Here is a 21,263-nt window from a genome sequence, read left to right as displayed (position 1 = left end):
TAAGCGGCACAGCTGGGATTTGAGTCCTAATAGCCTTTGACTCCAAAGCCTGTGTTTCTAATCACTTTCTGCTCTTGAATAAATCAGAATTGATTGAATATTGGAAGTGGTGGTTATGTCTCCTTTGAATGTAGTGGTTCTACAGTTCTGTAATGAACAGTTACCCAAAATTTTTCAGAAAAATTCAACGTTCTAGACTTTCTCTTTTCATTCTAAGTTTTAAACACCCTAGAATGTCTTTAGCACATTCCACCAAATCTTAAATGACAAAATTTTATTTTCTGTTTTATAGTTCATATGAGCCATTTCTAGACTTATTTAATTTTGTATATTGTTTTGTGAGTGCCTCCTGTATGCCAGGTCTCATCTGGATGCTTTCATGGATGCTATTCATTTAGTCCTTTTGACAGTTGTTAGATGGAGAAGAGATCTTTAGTTATCATATAAAAATCAAGTTCGTCCTTAACAGCAGATATTGTTTGTAATGATATACAAGCTTCTTCTTGAAGGCATACATTATAAATATTCTTGAATTACTTTTAGGTTGTTTAGATGTATTTTTGAAAGATAGTAGGGCAGTAACATTATCACCATGGAGCTCTTCCAATAAATTGATATTTATAAACAAGAGATCTCCTGAACTAGGCAGAATGTTTATTACCTTCTTAGCAACCCTTAATAAAGGTACATGAATTTTTAAAAAATTGGACAAATACACACTTATTTGTAGGATGATTAAATTATAACTATACCACATTCATTAGTTAGAAACAAGTTTGGTCATTTTAAAGTGCTTATGTCTGCTGCTGCCACTAAATGAGACATTAATGTTTGATAAGATTAGTTTTAATATGCTTCTTGGGCATATATTTGAAGCAGATTAAATTGTATTCTTTTTATCATAAAACTATTGAAGTTGTTCATTTTGTTTAAGAAAAGCACATTCGAGGGCATAAACTTAGGTACTTTTTTTTGAAATACAAACAGGGGTAAAATATTTTGCTAATATTTATCTCAGGACTCTTGCTAAATTTTGAGGGATTTTTTTTGAGGATTTTTTTGGTTGCTGTTGTTTTATCTCAATAGCCAGGGCAAAAGTTTACGTGTGGAATGTTAAATTGTTAATAACCATCATTAAGAAATCAGGTAGCTATTTTATGTAGTGTTAAAAATAATCAGATTGAGTTAAAATGACCATATTGTACTTGTTTTCTTCTTTTGCCTTAATGGCTCAGAAGGAACAATTTAGTTCTTGAGGCTTTGTACCTAAGAGTTGTTTTAAATTTATGGAATCATTCTTGGTATTTTTTGAAAAATCTCATCCCTTCCCCATTTAAAGATTATAAATGTTTAGTAGTAAAAGCTGTTCTTCAAGAAGTAAATGTTTTATAGTGAAAGCTGTTATGATAATAATAAATGTAGTTATCATAAAGCTCCCTTAGTTGTGTTACTCTGATACATATCAAATAATGCTGTGGTTAATGCTGTATTGATTATATATTGAAGTTGTCAAATAGTGCAAGACAGAGCATACTAATAGCATATGGAGTAGAAATAGGATTTGGGGGACTCTAGGGTCCAGCATTATTTATATAGTATTTCAGGGCTCTCACACTGCTCCTAAGAGATTGTTTTGGACACTCAAGAAGGAAAAACTTTATATGAAAGGTTATAGAGACAGTAATTTGGAATTTAATGAAAAAAGTAAGATTCATAGGAAGGAAAAACAAGAATGTACACATTACTCAGGCTAAATTTATTACACCTATATTTGAAGCTAGCATTTATAACAATATAAACAGTTATCTCTGTATACACAAAAATTTCTTGAGGTACTCTTCTCTTCCCTGTCTTTTTTCGTTTCTTTTTTTTTGACTTCTTTCCTTTATATTTCACTGCTGCTGTATTCTGTGTGCTTCAGGCATCTAGTTCAACTTGTGCATCAGTCAGTATGGGATTCTTTTAAAAAGAATAAGGAAGAAAAGAAGAATTGGCACCAAAAGGGCTTGAAGAAAGTGGTACCAAGTGAATTGCTCTTTTGTTTTTTTCTTAGATCCACATTCATCTGTTCCTAACAATGGAGGAAGTGGCAGGATATACTGAGAATTGAGTGTACGGAATTTTGAAGTCAGTAGTGTTCCTAGTGCACAATTACTGTTTTTGTTTTATTACTTTTTATTATGGAAGATTTCCGATATATACAGAAGGCAGAAACCTCCAGGCACTCATCAGCCAGCTTTAATAACTATCACTTCATGGCCAGTCTTTGATGTAATTCATCCCTTGATTATTTTGAAGCAAATCCCAGGCATAGTTTCATATATAAATATTTCACTAGCACAGTTTTATTTGCTGTATTTTGGAATGATAAATATTCTTTGGTAATGGATCATAAAATCTTAGAATTGGAAGGTTCCGTAGAGTTAGGATTCAAATCCAGTCTGCCATCCAGTGCAAGATTCCCCCTTCAGAGTTTCCTGAGAGGCAGTTATCCTCCCCCTTTAATATCCTAGTTATGGGAAGCTAGATAAACTTGAAAAAAAAATACTTATTTAGCTGCTAGTTGCTCAAGATAACTTCAGACCAAAATGGAATGTTGCCTACTGTTTTTATGTTACTGGTTAGAACAGTCTCTTTGTATACCCATTTACAGGAAGAGACTAGGTTTTTGTCTTTATTCCTGCCTCTTGTCTTACTGTTGAATTTTGTTTTTTAAATTTTAACAAGAAGTGTCATTTAATTTAATGTCCCAGATTAAAACTTTGGGACATTTTTGCATTTGAGAGAACCAGCTAGAAGTAGATTTTTCAGTTTTTGGCGTAATCTGTGTATCCTTTTTCTCTGTACCATTTATGCCTTTTATACTTCCCTACCTTCTTTCTTTTTTTCTTCTTTTCCTTTTTTCTTTCCATTTTTTCCTGTTATTTAGCAACTCTTATCAGTGTGGACTAAAGGAAACAAAAGGAGATGGAACCTGTGCTACGTGATTGTTCCAGTGAAGTCTTTGGCATTGGATCATCTGTGGATTTAATGTATTCATCCATCTCTCCAGTTATTCACTGATAAACTAATATCAGTTGTTTAAAATGGGTATTCTGTATGCTTTAAATAACCTTTAAATTAAAAACTAGTGCTTTTGTTTATTTCCTTTTTGGGTTTTAGCTTTAAAATGAATCTGTTGTAATTGACTATAAAATAGTATATGTTTTGGAAAGTTCTATCACTATATTTGGCTTTACATATTTGAGGTGAGCAGCATTGTTAACTTTCTGTTTTCCCCATTTTTTAGGAGGAAGATATCAACTAGAGATTAAGATACCAGAAACATATCCATTTAATCCCCCTAAGGTATTGTAAGCCTGTTTTTGTGCATGAACTATATTTCATGGCTTGTTTAATTAATATGTACTTTAGTGTTTATTAAAATTACAAATTTTTTAGTTGTTTACTGTGTAAATTTAGCATGGACAAGATGTCAGGTAATGACAGATGGTTTGCTTCTGGAATTAGAATGAAAAGTAAGCTTACTCAGAGGCAGCTAGTAATAGCTTTAGACAGGAATAGGATGTGTATCTGACAATCGCTTAAATTCTAGGTCTGGAAAAACTTGTAGTGTTCCCAAATTTAGAGAATCCTTATACAAGTTCTTATTTGCCTCAGAGAAGTATATTTTTTAGGGAAGAGAGTACTCTGAATTTATTCAACAATTATTTGAGTACTTTGTGTGCCAATATAGCAATAAGTAAGACTTACTCTGCTGTCCTTGCTTTCATGGAGCTCATGTTCTAGTAGGGGGAAAAAAATGAACAAATCATCGCAACTGTGATGAATGTTAAAAGAGGAAACAGAATAATCTAGGATTGTGTGTAACAAGGGGAACTAACCTAAACTTATTTTTTGACTGAATTGCTTCCTTTATGTCTTTACTTTTGCTATCATCACCATTTTTAGTTTAGGCATTCAGCTTTATTACTTCGCCTGTTTTGCCTAGTATTTAATCACCCTTTCATCTTTGCCATACTATTCATTCTTTGCACTGCTGTTCTATAAATCTTCCTGAAGTGCAGTTTTGATCATGTTTCTTTTCTTTCCTTGTTAATAGTCTGAACTCCTTAGCTGGGCATTTAAAAGCGCCTGTAACCTGACCTTAGTCTTCTTTTCCATCCTAATCTTATGCTGCCCTCACCCACAATATGGGTCTCTTTTTCCAGCCTAGATTATTTGCTGTTTGTAGGTTAATGCTTATTCTTTCACACTTTCCTGTCATTTTCACTTGAACCATTGTCCCTATCATTTAAAATTCTACTTTTCTTTTGAGGTCTAGGTATAGTATCACTTTCTCCATTACGCTGTGCCTGTCAAAATGTTTCTCCCTCTACTCCCAATAGCATTTTATATAATTTATATAGTACCACCACAGTTACAGTACCAATTAATGTATTGTATTATTTGGGGATATGTATCTTTCACTAGCTTTTGTGCTCCTGAGGTCAAAGACCATGGCTTAATACACCTTTGTATTTTCTATGGCTCCTGAAAGTATAGCGTCCCTTGAGCGTATGATAGTAGTCACTCAGAAAATGTTCCAGAATTCATTCATTCAGCCTACTGGTTGTCCCCCATTTAAGAATAGACACAGCAGTGGAAGTTCCAGGGTGAAGTTGAGTCACCTACCAGTTTGAGGTGCCTGTTATTCTGTTGTTTATGTGAATCTATTTTCTGATAAGCCTGGTTGATGTTTTTAAATTGTGGTAAAGTATACATAACATAAAATTTACTATTTTAACCATTTTTAAGTGTGCAGTCTAGTGGCACTAAGCACATTCACATTGTTTTGCATGTATCACCACCATCCATTTCCAGAACATTTTCATCTTCCCTACTAAACAATAACTCCCTGGTATTCCACGCTGGTAACCACTGTTATACTTTTTCCCTATGAATTTTTCCTACCCTAGGTATCTCATTTAAGTGGAATCATACGATTTTTGTCCTTCTGTACCTGGCTTATTTCACTTAGCATAATATCTTTAAGGTTCGTCCATATTATAAGTTGTATCAGAATGTCATTCCTTTTTAAGGCTTAATAATATTCCCTTGTATATACCCGCCACATTTTGTTTATCCCTTTAACCATCGATGGACATTTTGATGGTTTCTACCTTTTAAGCCTGGTTGATTTTTTTTTTTTTTTTTTTTTGCCTTTTATAAAAGTAGTTTGTGCTTGTTGTAGAAATTTGAATAGTGAAGAATTTAAAAAAAAAAATATTTTTTTTTTTCAGTATGACCACTTAGAGATGACCACTATTAAGCTTTCATCTTACATTTGTGACTTAATTTTCATCCTTACCCTAGTTACCCTCCACTAGGTAATCTTGGTTGTCAGTGTTATCATTAGAATGAGTAGTAGTCACTTGAGGTTACTTTAATTGTAGAATACTGTAAATTTAAGAAAAGAGGATTTTAAAATGTTTCGAGATAAGGATGACCTCAAAGCCTACAAAAATTTTAATGGAAATAAGGAGGGAAGAAAGAAAAGATCTCAAGAGAGACTGCTTTCAACCACTATATTTTTACTATTAAATAATGATAGTAGCAGTTGTCACTTATTTTGTGCTAGGAATTTTATATGCCTTTCCTGAAAGTCTTCATAACAAGTCTTAATAAATGAGGGACTGAGGCTTAGAGGTTAAATAGAAACTAGATCCTGTAAGGCCCACTGTGCTCTACTTCTTGATTCTAATGAGGAAGGAGTAAGGGCAAAATCTCTGAAACGGTGAATATGACTCTACCAAGAACAAAAATAATCAACCACAGTTCAAATCTTACTTCTGGCATTTAACTGGCTTCTTGATTTTAGGCAAGCTATCTAACCACTGTGTGTTTCCTCATTTGTAAAATCCTTTGAAAGGATTATGAAGATTAAAGGAGTCATCCATTTAAAAAACAATATTTCAATAATTCTACGAAATATTTTTTCATATTTTTAACATCTCTGAAATCAGGATATATCTTTCAATGGATGAGATGTTATAACTTAATTGGCAGAGTTTTTTTCTTTCTCAAGGTACATAAAATAACGGTGTATTGAATAATTGATGGTACCTGAGATTCAGTGAAATACAATACTTAGAACAGTGCCTGCACAGACTAAGCATGCTGTAAATATTAGCTAGCATTAACCAATGACTACCACCCTAAGAGGCCCTTCTTGAAGTAGTCTGTTGGCTTCCCTCTGCAACATTGTAAAATACAGTAGCATTGATGCTTAAATTTCCTCTTTAATTTGAAATTCTCATACATTACTGGTAGGAATGTAAAGTGTTGGAGCTGCTTTGGAAAATATTTTGGTCAAAATGGTAAACATAGAGTTACCTTATGACCTAGCAGTTCTACTTCTACAACACTTATTTCTTTTTTTAATTTATTTTTTATTGAAAAAAAAAATGGTTAGATGCCACAAAATAGGTGGCAGTGCCTTAACCATATGCATGTTGTCAGGCCCGAGAGCTTCTTCCATCCTTGTCAAGGGCAGTGCTAACCTTCTCTCCTTTCATACAACACATAGCAGTTCTACTTCTAGATATCTACTCAATAGAAACGAAAACGTGTCCACACAACTTGCACACAAATGTTCATACCAGCACTATTCATAACTGCCAAAAAATGGAAGTGCCCTAAATGTCCATCAACTGAACGGAAAAATTAAATGTGGTATATCCATACCACATTTCGTTATAAAAGTGATAAAAGTGCTGATATGTGCTACAAAATAGATGAACTTTCAAAACATCATGCTAAATGAAAAAACCAGGTACAAAAAGCCACACATTGTATGATTTCATTTATATGAACGTTAGAAGAGGCAAATCACAGTGAAAAAAAGTAGACTGGTGGTTGCCTAGGGCTGGAGGAGTGTGGAGGAATGGGGAGTGACTGCTGTTGGTTACGTAGTTTCTTTTTTTTTTTTAATTAATTCATTTTCAAATTGTTTATTTACAGTTTATAGAAATACAGTTAGTTTATTTTTATTTTTTATTTTATTTTATTTTTTAATTTATTTTATTTATTCATTTTTCACTGTGTTGGATCTTCGTTGCTGTGAGCAGGCTTTCTGTAGTTGCAGTGAGCGGGGGCTACTCTTCGTTGTGGTGCGCGGGCTTCTCATTGCGGTGGCTTCTCTTGTTGTGGAGCACGGTCTCTAGGTGCGTGGGCTTCAGTAGTTGTAGCGCACGGGCTCAGTAGTTGTGGTTCGCAGGCTCAGTAGCTGTGGCGCACAGACTTAGTTGCTCCACGACATGTGGGATCTTCCCGGACCAGGGCTCAAACCCGTGTCCCCTGCATTGGCAGGTGGATTCTTAACCACTGTGCCACCAGGGAAGCCCAGTTTTTTTTCTTTTTTTAAAAAAATAAATAAATAATTATTTTTGCTGCGCCGGGTCTTAGTTGCGGCCTGCAGGATCTGGTTCCCTGACCGGGGGTCAAACCTGGGCTCCCTGCATTGGGAGTGTGGAGTCTTAACTACTGGACCCCCAGGGAAGTCCCTGTAGTTTCTTTTTGAGGTGTTGAAATGGTCATAAATTAGATTTTGGTGATGGTTGCACAACTGTGAATATACTAACCACCATGAAGTTGTGCACTTTAAATGGGGGCAAATTATTGTCTCAATAAAAGTGTTTATTTCCCTCTGTAGTCTATAAATGTAAATCCAAAGTGATTGCATAGTTCTAGTTCTGTTTTAGGTACTTGATACATTATTTCATTTAATCTTTGAAAACACTATTTTATTAACACTTCCTTCTCCCACCTTTTTCAGAAAAGCAAGAAAAATGGGCTAAAAACATAAGAACTGAGGTCTGTCTGATGTTTTTGCTACTAGTTCATGTTGCTCTTCAGGCCACTACTGTCTTAATTCCAGCCATACCATGTTGAGGTAACTTCAAGATTTAGAAAGGTCTTCCTTCAGTCAACCCACATTTGTCTCCCTCTGGCTTCTACCAGTTAGTTATACTTGGAATTTAGTATTCTTTTAAATATGGTACTCCTCCCATTTATGGTAGTAAGCTTTGGAGTAGATGCTAGTTAATGTTGATAAATATGTTCTAGATATTTACTATATTAGATTTGAATTTTTACTGGTTGGTAGATAAATGATGGAAAGAGTGGGGAATATTTGTGTAAATTTCTTGCATAATTATGTTCACATATGTTTAATATGTAGCCTCAGGTTTAATTTTAAGCCTTCTGAGGTAAAAGTATTGAAGTTAACTGTCATATTCTCACTACTGTGCAGCTAAAATTGCACCCGATTGAAAACCTACATTGTTTTATCTTAACATGGTTAGAGTATTTTTTGTTTATTACTCTGCAGTAAACTATTGACCTGAAGAGCAAAAGGTTTACTTCTGAACAGAGAAGATGTGTCTTTGAATTAGCTGATTATAGCATAGAAGAAGTTTGATTCAATGCATACTTTATTTATTTATTTATTTTTAAAATTTATTTTATTTTATTTATTTATTTTTGGCTGCATTGAGTCTTTGTTGCTGCACGTGGACTTTCTCTAGTTGTGGCGAGTGGGGGCTACTCTTTGTTGTGGTGCATGGGCTTCTCATTGTGGTGGCTTCTCTTGTTGCAGAGCATGGACTCCAGGCACGTGGGCTCAGTAGTTGTGGCTCGTGGGCTCTAGAGTGCAGGCTCAGTAGTTGTGGCACACAGGCTTAGTTGCTCTGCGGCATGTGGGATTTTCCCGGACCAGGGCTCGAACCCGTGTCCCCTGCATTGGCAGGCAGATTCTTAACCACTGCGCCACCAGGGAAGCCCGCATACTTTATTTTTAAAGTAAGTTGTAATAATATTCTATTAATGAAAAACGCATTAAATTAGGAAAACTCTAGCTCAGTGATTTGTCGAACTTATTATTGGAGATTAGGTTGTGAAATTTCTTCTTTTTCCTTTGTGTTGTGTTATAAGTACTTTTTTTTTTTTTAAAGATTTCTTTTTTTTTAAATTATTAGCACCTTTAATTATTATTTATTTATTTATTTATTTTGGCTGTGTTGGGTCTTCGTTTCTGTGCGAGGGCTTCCTCCAGTTGCGGCAAGCGGGGGCCACTCTTCATCGCGGTGCGCGCCCTCTCACCATCGCAGCCTCTCTTGTTACGGAGCACAGGCTCCAGACGCGCAGGCTCAGCAGTTGTGGCTCACAGGCCCAGCCGCTCCGCGGCATGTGGGATCTTCCCAGACCAGGGCTCGAACCCGCATCCCCTGCATTAGCAGGCAGACTCCCAACCACTGCGCCACCAGGGAAGCCCTAAGTACTTTTATATATGAAATTGAGTATAAATACCAATGCTAATAGCCTTCTATGAGTCTTCCCTTCTGCACATGCATATTTAAAATAAAATAGCATTTTCTTTTGTACAATAAGTTAGTTAAAACAGGTTTAATATTGTAACTTCCTTGAGTTCCAAGCTTGAAACTGGAAATTCCTGATGGAAATAGAGCTCACATCTACCATGAGGTGGAAGGTAAAATATTTGTTGAACTGAAGAGTGCATAAATATAGGCTGCATCCTGTGGGAGAAGATAAGATTACTGATGATGGTGTACCAATATAAATAACTAAGAATAGTCCCCTTCCTTTGTTTCAGTCTGGTAACACTGTGTACATAGTGTTAAGATTTTTGTTTCTAAATTCTTTGAGTGCTCCTCAAAGCTAATGAGTGTTGTCAAGTTACCCAGACAGTGCTAGTATTAGTTTCATTTGTGAAAATAAGGAAACTTGAATTGTTATTCATGTAAGTATTTTAGTACTGTAAACCATCCCATATTTGTTTTGTAATCAGTCAAGTATGACTCAGGTAGGTCATAATAAATGTCTTTGTATCGTTACTTTTATACTTCAGCCCTTCCAAGTTCTTTGTACATTTTTGTTGCTATAGGTCGGGGATGGTAGTACTCTGGGAGAAAGTGATGAATACAGTGGATATGAATTGAGCGTAGAATGATGGGGTATATGTGGTTACCATTGGTAATATTAGGAGTTGAGAAAGAAGTGAAAAATCTAAGAAAGGAGATAGTTGATGATAAAGAATGACAAAGAGAGGAATAGATAAAAGAGTGTAAAACCACACAAAGAACTACTTATAGCACAGTTACTTACATCTGTACTGGTAGATAATGGAGTGGCCTCTTGAAAATTAATTTCTCTATTAGATTTTCTGCAAATTCAAAGTTATTTATTTCTAACTGTAGATTGTAGTACAAAGAAATAGTTTAATAATTTCCTTGGTCCTGCATATAAGCATATTTGTTTTTCACGTAGAGTCTACAGAGAATCATGTATTGAAGATTCTTCTTTAAAAAGCAAGCTACAATTCACACATCCTTAGATCATCTGCCTAAATTGTAAACCTTCTGACATCTTCAGTAGTAATTTAAAATTCTGTTTTCCTCGGGACTTCCCTGGTGGTCCAGTGGTTAAGACTCTGCATTTCCAATGCAGGGGGCACGGTTCAGTCCCTGGTTGGGGAACTAAGATGCCACATGCCATGTGGCGTCGCCAAAATATTAAAACAAACAAACCAAAAAAAAAAAATATATAGATATTATTGCACATTCATTCAGTGTGAGGCACTTTAGATGCTTGGAATGCTCTACTAAACAGGATAGACACCATGCATTTTAGAGAAAACCAGGCAAATAAGAAAGAGATGATAGAAGTGTGATCAAGTACTGTGACATAGGAAAGTACAGGGTGCTATGGGACAGGTCAGGAAGAAGTGATTATGGAAGCTGAAACTTAAATGATAAGTAGGAGTTAGCCAGGAGAAGAGGATATTGAGGTTTTTTTTTTTTTTTTTAATAAATTTATTTACTTTATTTATTTATTTTTGGCTGTTGTTGGGTCTTCGTTGCTGCGCGCGGGCTTTCTCTATTTGCGGCGAGCGGGGGCTACTCTTCATTGCGGTGTGCGAGCTTCTCATTGCAGTGGCTTCTCGTTGTGGAGCACGGGCTCTAGGCGTGCGGGCTTCAGTAGTTGTGGCACGTGGGCTCAGTAGTTGTGGCTCACGGGCTCTAGAGCACAGGCTCAGTAGTTGTGGCACACGAGCTTAGTTGCTCCGCGGCATGTGGGATCTTCCTGGACCAGGGATTGAACCTGTGTCCCCTGCATTGGCAGGTGGATTCTCAACCACTGTGCCACCCGGGAAGCCGAGGTGTGTTATTGAAAGAAGAAATGTATGAAGGCTCTGAGGCAAAAAAAAAAAAAATTTTTTTTTTTTTTAAAATATGACTTGTTGGGCTTCCCTGGTAGCGCAGTGGTTGAGAATCTGCCTGCCAATACAGGGGACACGGGTTCGAGCCCTGGTCTGGGAAGATCCCACATGCCGCGGAGCAACTAGGCCCGTGAGCCACAACTACTGAGCCTGTGCGTCTGGAGCCTGTGCTCCGCAACAAGAGAGGCCAAGACAGTGAGAGGCCCGCACACCGTGATGAAGAGTGGCCCCCGCTTGCCGCAACTAGAGAAAGCCCTCGCACAGAAACGAAGACCCAACACAGCTAAAAATAAATAATAAATAAATAATAATAAATAAAAAATTTTAAAATATGACTTGTTGAACACTTGTATTGAATGTAGGGTAGATGTGAGATTTGAGAGCGAGGCTAGAATCAGTTTAAGAGTGTGGGCTTACATAAAGGGAATGAGAAGTTGTTAAAGGGCCTTAAGTAGAATAGTGACATGAATCAGGTTTGTTTTAAAGGGCTCTCTGGTTTCAGTGTGGAGAATGGATTGGAGGGAAGAAAACTGAAGGCAGTAAAATCAGTAAACTGTACAGTAACCCAGGTAAAGAATGATAGTCTCCTTTAAAGACATGGTGTTCTGTGGATGGAAAGAAGTAGATATCATTGAGAGCAGTAAGGTTATTTTAAGAATTAAAAAGGATCAAGGAGTGGAAAGTCCCCATTAGTTGTAGGTGTTTTGAAGTCATTGGTGACTGGAAGTGCTTTTTCAGATGGCATGTAAGTTAGTGAGTGAATATGTGAGGAATTAAGAACAGATAGTATAGACAAGTCACAAGGAGAGAAGTGGAAGCATGATAAATCTTTTAGCTTCTTTTCATAAATAGCTTACATTTGGAGCATATATTTTTTTTTGAATTTTATTTTATTTATTTTTTTATACAGTGGGTTCTTATTAGTTATCCATTTTATACATATTAGTGTATAATGTCAATCCCAATCTCCGAATTCATCACAGAGCATATATTGATGAGTTAAGTTTTGCAAGGTACTAGAACATAGCTTGGTTCATAGTAATTAATCTGTTAAATGTTAAAGAATTTTGATTTAGATGACTATCATATATATGTGTCAGATATAATCCTCCTCCTCCTCCTCCTCCTCCTGTTCCTCCTCCAAAAGCTCATAAGTAAGAGCTGATGAACTAGATTTCATTTCAAGGTGATGTGATAGAGTTAGCATTTTCACATTGTTGATTTCTTATTCTTTCATGCTTAAATAAGTATACTCAGAATCTGAAATTAGATTGTGTGAGTTTGTATCTTCTGTTGTGAGCTACTTACTTGATATTGGGTAAATTTCTTAAACTCTAAGCCTCAGTGCCTGGCAAATAATAGTAGGCCTTTAAATATTTGTCAAAATATTTGTCAAAAAATTTTTTAAAGTATTTAAGAAAAAAAGTGCTACAAAAAAATCAGGAGTAATCTTATAGTCACTTTCTACTTCTGTTTCCGTGTACCGATTTTGCTTACTTTTTCCTTCAAACCTATTCTACACCCTTCACTCTAAAAAAATTGCCATTTACTATCTATATTTTGATTTTCTGTACTACTTTATCTACCTGAATTGATCTTAGTCCATGTTAAATTTCTCATAGCATCTAACACTATGCTAGGTAATTTATAAACACCTAGTTAATTGTTGGGTTTCTTTGAGCATTTATTAAAAGGTTTAAAAAGAATGTATGTCATTGATAGCATTTGGCTCACTGAATGCTTTGTCTCCTACACCCTTCCCTTCACTTAGGCAAAATGATGTAAGTATGAGCATTTTTTTTAGCTTGAGGATTTCATTTTCTTATAGTTCTACTTAAACTATATATGTTTTACTTCTGTACTTTAAAACTCAAATGTGCTTTATATTCTAGGTCCGGTTTATCACTAAAATATGGCATCCTAATATTAGTTCCGTCACAGGGGCTATTTGTTTGGATATCCTGAAAGATCAATGGTAAGAGATGTTGAATTCACCTTCAACCCTCTCTCATATGAATTCTAAGACTGTTTAGAGTGTTAAATGTGCACTTGCCTCAAAACATAAGCATATATTATACTTTTATTTGGCAGTAATTTTAAAACTAGATGAAGTCTCTTAAGTACATAAGAGAAAATATGTTACAGTTGAAATTGGAATCTATATTTAAATAGTGATTTATTAGGTAATGTCAGATGCTAGCTTTCCATCTTGAAAAATCTTGGATTATATTTGTTGTTTTGGTAAATTTGATTTTTTGCTATCTCAGAAAGATATTTGTGAAAGACAAAAATAATTTAAGTATTGTAGTAATCAGCTCTGACTTGGATGGAATGTAGACAACAAAAACGTTAAAAGTTGTGTTAATTGAGTGTGATTAAGGTTCTAAGATTCTAAGAAGTGCCTTTGTAGGTGGTATCGTCATTTGTACGGTGCTTTCACATGTTTTGTCTGATTTTATCTTAGCAGTATAGTGTTTAACCACTAGGTTAAAATCGTGGCTCTGCCATTTACTCATTTTTGTGGTCTTGAGTAAACTACCTGGTCTTTTGCCTTCGTTTCCTTATCTGAAAAAATTGGGGGTTAATACCTATTTCATAGGGCTGTTGAGAAGAGTAAATGAGTTGTTTTATGTATTTCTCTTAGATTAGAGCCTGGCATATTCTAACAGTATGGATTGAACAACCAAGACAAGAGATATAAAAAGACATTGGGGTGGAAGAAAACAATAAGTTATGCGTTTGATTTGTTAAGAAAGGGAAAGAAATGAACCTGAATAAGCTGAAACAGGATGACAACATTTAGCATATGGGTCACTTGGTATATTTAGTAATTGAATAAACAGACAAGAGTTGCTGGTTTTGTTTTGTTTTTCCATTCTGATGGCACACCTGAGTAAAGCCTCTCCCTCAGTAGATCATCTCTTGGGATCCAGTTTCTTGATCTGTATTCCATACTGTTAAACATTGAACATTGTGAACTAGACCTAACTTTATCTTCTGTCATTCTTTTGATTTGTGACTTTTCACAATTTATTGAATTTCTATGCCTCCATGTTTTTATCTGTAAAGTCATCTCGAAGACCCCTTATAGCTCTGTTGTTCAGTGATTTTAATGAAAATTTGCAGTATTAGAGACATTGTCCTTTTTTTCACTTGGTTTCTAGGACATCAGTTCTTCTGTTCTCCCCTTCCTTTTCCCTCTCCTTGACTTCTCAACTAGTTCCTCCCTCATCTCCTGGAGCTTTGTATATGAGAATACCTCAGGGCTAAGAATGCTTTTTTCCATCTATACTCACTTCCTTGGTGAGCTCATCTGATTTCATAACTTCACTGTTTATATACTAGCAACTCACGTTTTCTGAACTCCAGACTCATGTCCTGCTGCCTGTTTAATATCTATACTTGAATATGTAATGGACATCTCAAACTTAAACATGTTGGAAACTGAACTATTTCCCCAACCCAAAACTTACTTCTTCCCCATGTAAGTTTTGGCAGCTACATCCTTGCAGTTGCTAAGGCCAAAACTTCATTGTGCTGCTTGTTTCTTCTTTCTCTGGTACCTTTATACCAGAGAAATCTGCAAATCCTGTTGTTGAAACCACCAACATTTTAGCAGCAGTTCATTACTACTACCTTGGTCCAAAGTTGCATTGCCTCTTGCCTGGACGGTTACAGTAGCCTGTCCTTCTGCTTCTGACTTTACTCAGGCTATTCTCACCAGACGGAATGAACCCTCCACCCCTTTGAAAACAAAACTCCACACTAAAATTTTCCACTGTCTTCTCTTTTTGCTCAGAGTTAAACCAGCAGTACTACCACCTGATTATCTTCCTATAAATAGTTGAAAGATTATGGTGTATATAGAGACAGAGAATTTGAATTTTTGTATCAGAACACTTTTTATCAGCTATGCCTATTTCCTAAGGCAGGTCAAATAGCTGAATTTAGTCTTTTCATATCTATATCATTGAAATAATAAAAGATATCAGAGACATCAGATAAAATAGGTGAGATTGGATATCCATGGGTCTGTCAGCCTCCCCCCCCCCCGCTTTTATTGAAGTAAATTGACATTCAGTGGATATCTAAATGTCAATGTTTAGGCTAATTTGGAACAGTTATCTTAGAAAACAGTTTGTTAACCTTGGTCTTTATTAATACATGTGGATGGTGATTTACCTTTAATATTTAACAACTTATGATAGTATGGGTTATTTCTTAACTTTGTAACTTACCCTGTGTGGAAACCATCTTCTGATGTTTTTCTGCTGACACTTCTTATGACTAAAGGTGTCTGTTTACCTGGGGAAGAAAATGACAACACACAAAAATTGCATTCATTGATACTGCTCTTCCAAAACACACAAACAGGCATTAAGAGAATATCTGTATGGTTGATAAGCTGTGCTCAGCACCATTAGTCATCAGGGAAGTGCAAATTCAAATCACAATTAGATACCACTACACACTTGTAAATGGTTCTCATGCATTGCTGGTAAGAATGTGGTTCAGCCACTCAACCAGCAGTATCTGCCAAAGCTAAATAAGTATATACCTTCACTATGGCACAGCAGTTCTACTCCTAGGTGTATATCCAAGAGAAATCTGAGAGAAATGAGTGCATATGTCCACCAAAAGACTTGTACAAGAATATTCATAGCAGATTTATTCAAACTGCAAGTCACCCAAATGTCTATAAACAAGAGAATGGATATATAATGCTATAATCATGCAATGGAGCACTACATAGCAGTAAAAAAAAAAAAAAAAAAAAAGACATGTTGACACAAACAACATGGATGATTCTCATAGACATGTTGAGTGACAACAGCCAGACACAAAGGAGTACGTACTGTATGATTTCATGAAATTCAACATGAGTCAAAGCTAATTTTGGGTGATAGAAACTAAGACAGTGGTGGGTAGGTAGGGTCGTGAATAACAGGGGCAAGAGTGAGGCTTTCTGAGTGCTGGAAGTACTGAAGTACTATGTATTTTGATCTAGATGGTGGTTACCACGGGTGTATACATGTATAAAAATTCATCTAGCTGTCAAGCATTTTACTCTGATTATACCTTAAAAAAATATAACAAAAAAGCTGCCATTATTTTTAAGTAGCATTCAGTGTTTCGAATGAACATAGATTATTTATTAATGGTTTTCTGGAAGATCCTTAACAGACAAGTTAGTCAACAATACACACAATTCAGTGCTTACTCTACATATTAAAGGCCCCACCTAGTCCATATATTAACTGTGCTTATTGATTTTTGAGATCTGAGCAAAATTAATTTACTGAAGATAGATTTATAAAGTACTCACTTATTTGTATCCACTGATTAATTAAAATTAGCTAACACATTTTGAAATTTCAGACTTCTGTTTGCCTGTTAGGATTTGTTTTTAATAGATTTATGCTAATTTTACACATTAAATGCTAAAAATATTAATGTAGTATGAATTTAATCAGTAGTTTGTGAAAAGCAAAATAAATGGAATAGAAAGTTGTATTTTCGTTTGTATATTTTTTCACATTACCAAGTTTAGATTTTAAAATTTATGTAGAGCAGTCAAAAAATGTACACATTTCTTTATACCATCAAAGATGTTATAGTTTCTATAGTATTTAGGGCCAAAAGAATAAGTTTTGTTTTAATGTTAATTTTATTACAGCTAATTATGAAAACATCGTCATTGTTTGCCATTGATCTTGTGTTCAGCTTTTAAAAACTTTTCATTTAGGTTTCTTTTTTCTTAATGGTTTATGAATACCTCACTTGCATTTATTATGAAAGTTTTCATGCATACAGAAGACTTAAAACTTTGCTCATTGAGATTGTTACGAACTGAATCTAAAGTTACAGCTCTAGATTTTTCCTTCAGTTTTGAGAATAAACTGTCCCTTTTCATTCCCACCAACAGTGCACAGGATTCCAGTTACACATCCTCACCACCGTTATTTTCCGTTTTTTGACAGTAGCTGTCCTAATGGATGTGAGGTGGTATCTCATTGCTTCATTTACATTTTCCTAATGATTAGTGATGTTAAGCATCTTTTCATGTGCTTATCGGCTACTGGTATATCATCTTTGGAGAAATGCTTGTTTAAGTCCTTTCTTTGTCAGGTTTGTTTTTTTTGTTGAGTTGAAGGAGTTCTTTATATATTTCAGATATTAACTCCCTTCTAAGATCTATGATTTGTAAATATTTTCTCCCCATTCTGTGACTGTATTCTATTCTTCCCCTCTATTGACTTTCACTCTGTTGACTGTATTCTCTGCCTAGGAAGATTTAAAAAAATTTTTTTTTTCTTTGCACAGGAGTTTTTAATTTTGATGTGTAGTTATAGACCAGTTTCTCTATTTTTTTCTTTTGTTGCCTGGGCTTTTGCCTGTCCTTTGATATCCAAGAAATCATGGCCAACTGCCGTGTTGTGGAGCTTTCACCCTATGTTTTCTTCTAAGAGTTTTATAATAAGTTTAGTCTTGGGAATTCCCTAGAGGTCCAGTGGTTAGAACTCTGCGCTTGCACTGCCGGGGCCCTGGTTGGGGAAATAAGATCCCACAAACCATGCGGCGCAGCCCCCCTGCAAAAAAATTAGTCTTACATTTAGGTCCTTGATCCATTTTGAGTTTAATTTTTTTCTGATTTTTTAAAAATTGAAGAATAGTTAATTTACAATGTAGTGTTAGTTTCAAGTGTACAGCAAAGTGATTCAGTTATACATATATATGTATATATTCTTTTTCCGATTTTTTTCCATTAGAAGTTATTACAAGATATTGAGTATAGTTCCCTGTGTTGAGTTAATTTTTATATAAGGTATAAGGCATGGCAAAGGTCCAACTTCACTTTTCTGAGAGCTCATTAAGTTGTTTGTTTTTTTTTCTATCACAGTAGCTTTATTTATTTATTTATTTTAACATCTTTATTGGAGTATAATTTCTTTACACAATGCTGTTAGTTTCTGCTTTATAACAGAGTGAATCAGCTATACATGTACATATATCCCCATATCTCCTCCCTCTTGCGTCTCCCTCCCACCCTCCCTATCCCACCCCTCTAGGTGGTCACAAAGCACTTAGGTGATCTCCCTGTGCTATGTGGCTGCTTTGCACTAGCTATCTATTTTATTTTATTTTATTTTATTTTTATTTATTTATTTATTTATTTTTAAATTTATTGGCGTATAATTGATTTACAGTGTTGTGTTTCAGGTGTACAGCAAAGTGAATCAGTTATAGATATACATGTATCCAACATTTTTGGCAAATTAAAAAAAAATGATAATGTTAGGAGAAATTGGGGGCTTCCTCCTTTTTCTTTTTTTATGTTTTTTTACTTTTGAAGAAGAATATTATTTTCTCTTCTTGTGCCAATGCTCTTCTTTTTTTTTGAATTTTATTTATTTTTCTATACAGCAGGTTCTTATTAGTCATCAATTTTATACACATCAGTGTATACATGTCAATCCCAATCGCCCAGTTCATCACACCACTATCCCCACTCCCCCGTGGTTACCCCCCCTTGGTGTCCATACGTTTGTTCTCTACATCTGTGTCTCAACTTCTTCCCTGCAAACCGGTTCATCTGTACCGTTTTTCTAGGTTCCACATACATACGTTAATATACGATATTTGTTTTCTCTTTCTGACTTCACTCTGTATGACAGTCTCTAGATCCATCCACGTCTCAACAAATGACCCTATTTCGTTCCTTTTTATGGCTGAGTAATATTTCATTGTATATATGTACCACATCTTTATCCATTCGTCTGTCGATGGGCATTTAGGTTGCTTCCATGACCTGGCTGTTGTAAATAGTGCTGCAGTGAACATTGGGATGCATCTGTCTTTTTGAATTATGGTTTTCTCTGGGTATATGCCCAGAAGTGGGATTGCTGGATCATATGGTAATCCTATTTTTAGTTTTTTAAGGAACCTCCATACTGTCCTCCATAGTGGCTGTATCAATTTACATTCCCACCAACAGTGCAAGAGGGTTGGTTCCCTTTTCTCCACACCCTCTCCAGCATTTGTTTGTAGATTTTCTGATGATGCCCATTCTAACTGGTGTGAGGTGATAGCTCATTGTAGTTTTGATTTGCATTTCTCTAATAATTAGTGATGTTGAGCATCTTTTCATGTGCTTCTTGGCCATCTGTAGATCTTCTTTGGAGAAATGTCTGTTTAGGTCTTCTGCCCATTTTTGGAATGGGTTGTTTGTTTCTTTAATATTGAGCTGCATGAGCTGTTTATATATTTTGGAGATTAATCCTTTGTCCATTGATTCGTTTACAGATATTTTCTCCCATTCTGAGGGTTGTCTTTTCGTCTTGTTTATGGTTTCCTTTGCTGTGCAAAATCTTTGAAGTTTCATTAGGTCCCATTTGTTTATTTTTGTTTTTATTTCCATTACTCTAGGAGGTGGATCAGAAAAGATCTTGCTGTGATTTATGTCAGAGAGTGTTCTTCCTATGTTTTCCTCTACGAGTTTTATAGTGTCCAGTCTTACATTTAGGTCTCGAATCCATTTTGAGTTTATTTTTGTGTATGGTGTTAGGGAGTGTTCTAATTTCATTCTTTTACATGTAGCTGTCCAGTTTTCCCAGCCCCACTTATTGAAGAGACTGTCTTTTCTCCATTGTATATCCTTGCCTCCTTTGTCATAGATTAGTTGACTGTAGGTGTGTGCGTTTATCTCTGGGCTTTCTATCTTGTTCCATTGATCTATGTTTCTGTTTTTGTGCCAGTACCATATTGTCTTGATTACTGTAGCTTTGTAGTATAGTCTGAAGTCAGGGAGTCTGATTCCTCCCGCTCCGTTTTTTTCCCTCAAGACTGCTTTGGCTATTTGGGGTCTTTTGTGCCTCCATACAAATTTTAAGATTTTTTTTTTTGTAGTTCTGTAAAAAATGCCATTAGTAATTTGATAGGGATTGCATTGAATCTGTAGATTGCTTTGGGTAGTGTAGTCATTTTCACAGTATTGATTCTTCCAATCCAAGAACATGATATATCTCTCCATCTGTTGGTATCATCTTTAATTTCTTTCATCAGTGTCTTATAGTTTTCTGCCTACAGGTCTTTTGTCTCCCTAGGTAGGTTTATTCCTAGGTATTTTATTCTTTTTGTTGCAGTGGTAAATGGGAGTGTTTCCTTAATTTCTCTTTCAGATTTTTCATCATTAGTGTATAGGAATGCAAGAGATTTCTGTGCATTAATTTTGTATCCTGCAGCTTTACCAGATTCATTGATTAGGTCTAGTAGTTTTCTGGTGGCATCTTTAGGATTCTCTATGTATGGTATCATGTCATCTGCAAACAGTGACAGTTTTACTTCTTCTTTTCCAATTTGTATTCCTTTTATTTCTTTTTCTTCTCTGATTGCCGTGGCTAGGACGTCCAAAACTATGTTGAATAATGGTGGTGAGAGTGGACATCCTTGTCTTGTTCCTGATCTTAGAAGAAATGCTTTCAGTTTTTCACCATTGAGAATGATGTTTGCTATGGGTTTGTCGTATATGGCCTTTATTATGTTGAGGTAGGTTCCCTCTGTGCCCAGTTTCTGGAGAGTTTTTATCATAATGGGTGTTGAATTTTATCCAAAGCTTTTTCTGCATCTATTGAGATGATCATGTGGTTTTTCTCCTTCAGTTTCTTAATATGGTGTATCACATTGATTGATTTGCATGTATTGAAGAATCCTTGCATCCCTGGGGTAAATCCCACTTGATCATGGTGTATGATCCTTTTAATGGGTTGTTGGATTCTGTTTGCTAGTATTTTGTTGAGGATTTTTGCATCTATATTCATCAGTGATATTGGTCTGTAATTTTCTTTTTTTGTAGTATCTTTGTCTGGTTTTGGTATCAGGGTGATGGTGGCCTCATAGAATGAGTTTGGGAGTGTTCCTTCCTCTGCAGTTTTTTGGGAGAGTTTGAGAAGGATGGGTGTTAGCTCTTCTCTAAATGTTTGATAGA

At 35.5% G+C, this 21,263-nt stretch overlaps 1 protein-coding gene and 1 non-coding gene across 3 annotated transcripts in view; one reads left to right on the top strand and one right to left on the bottom strand.

Moving 5' to 3' along the window:
* Window positions 1-21,263, top strand: part of UBE2K (ubiquitin conjugating enzyme E2 K) — a 78,852-nt gene that overhangs the window by 37,393 nt on the left and 20,196 nt on the right. For both annotated transcript variants that reach the window (XM_036852348.1, XM_036852347.1), the window contains 2 exons: window positions 3,290-3,348; window positions 13,171-13,253. In XM_036852348.1, the coding sequence (XP_036708243.1) occupies window positions 3,290-3,348; window positions 13,171-13,253 (142 nt within the window). The remainder of the gene's footprint in view (window positions 1-3,289; window positions 3,349-13,170; window positions 13,254-21,263) is intronic.
* On the bottom strand, window positions 6,439-6,564 carry LOC118896223. Its single transcript, XR_005020131.1, has one exon. It is a non-coding gene; the product is annotated as a U6atac minor spliceosomal RNA (small nuclear RNA).

Source organism: Balaenoptera musculus, chromosome 5 (genome assembly GCF_009873245.2).
Source record: "Balaenoptera musculus isolate JJ_BM4_2016_0621 chromosome 5, mBalMus1.pri.v3, whole genome shotgun sequence".
Classification (NCBI taxonomy): Eukaryota; Metazoa; Chordata; class Mammalia; order Artiodactyla; family Balaenopteridae; genus Balaenoptera; species Balaenoptera musculus.
Note: the sequence above shows the minus strand (reverse complement) of the source record. Positions and strands in the feature narration are given on the sequence as shown.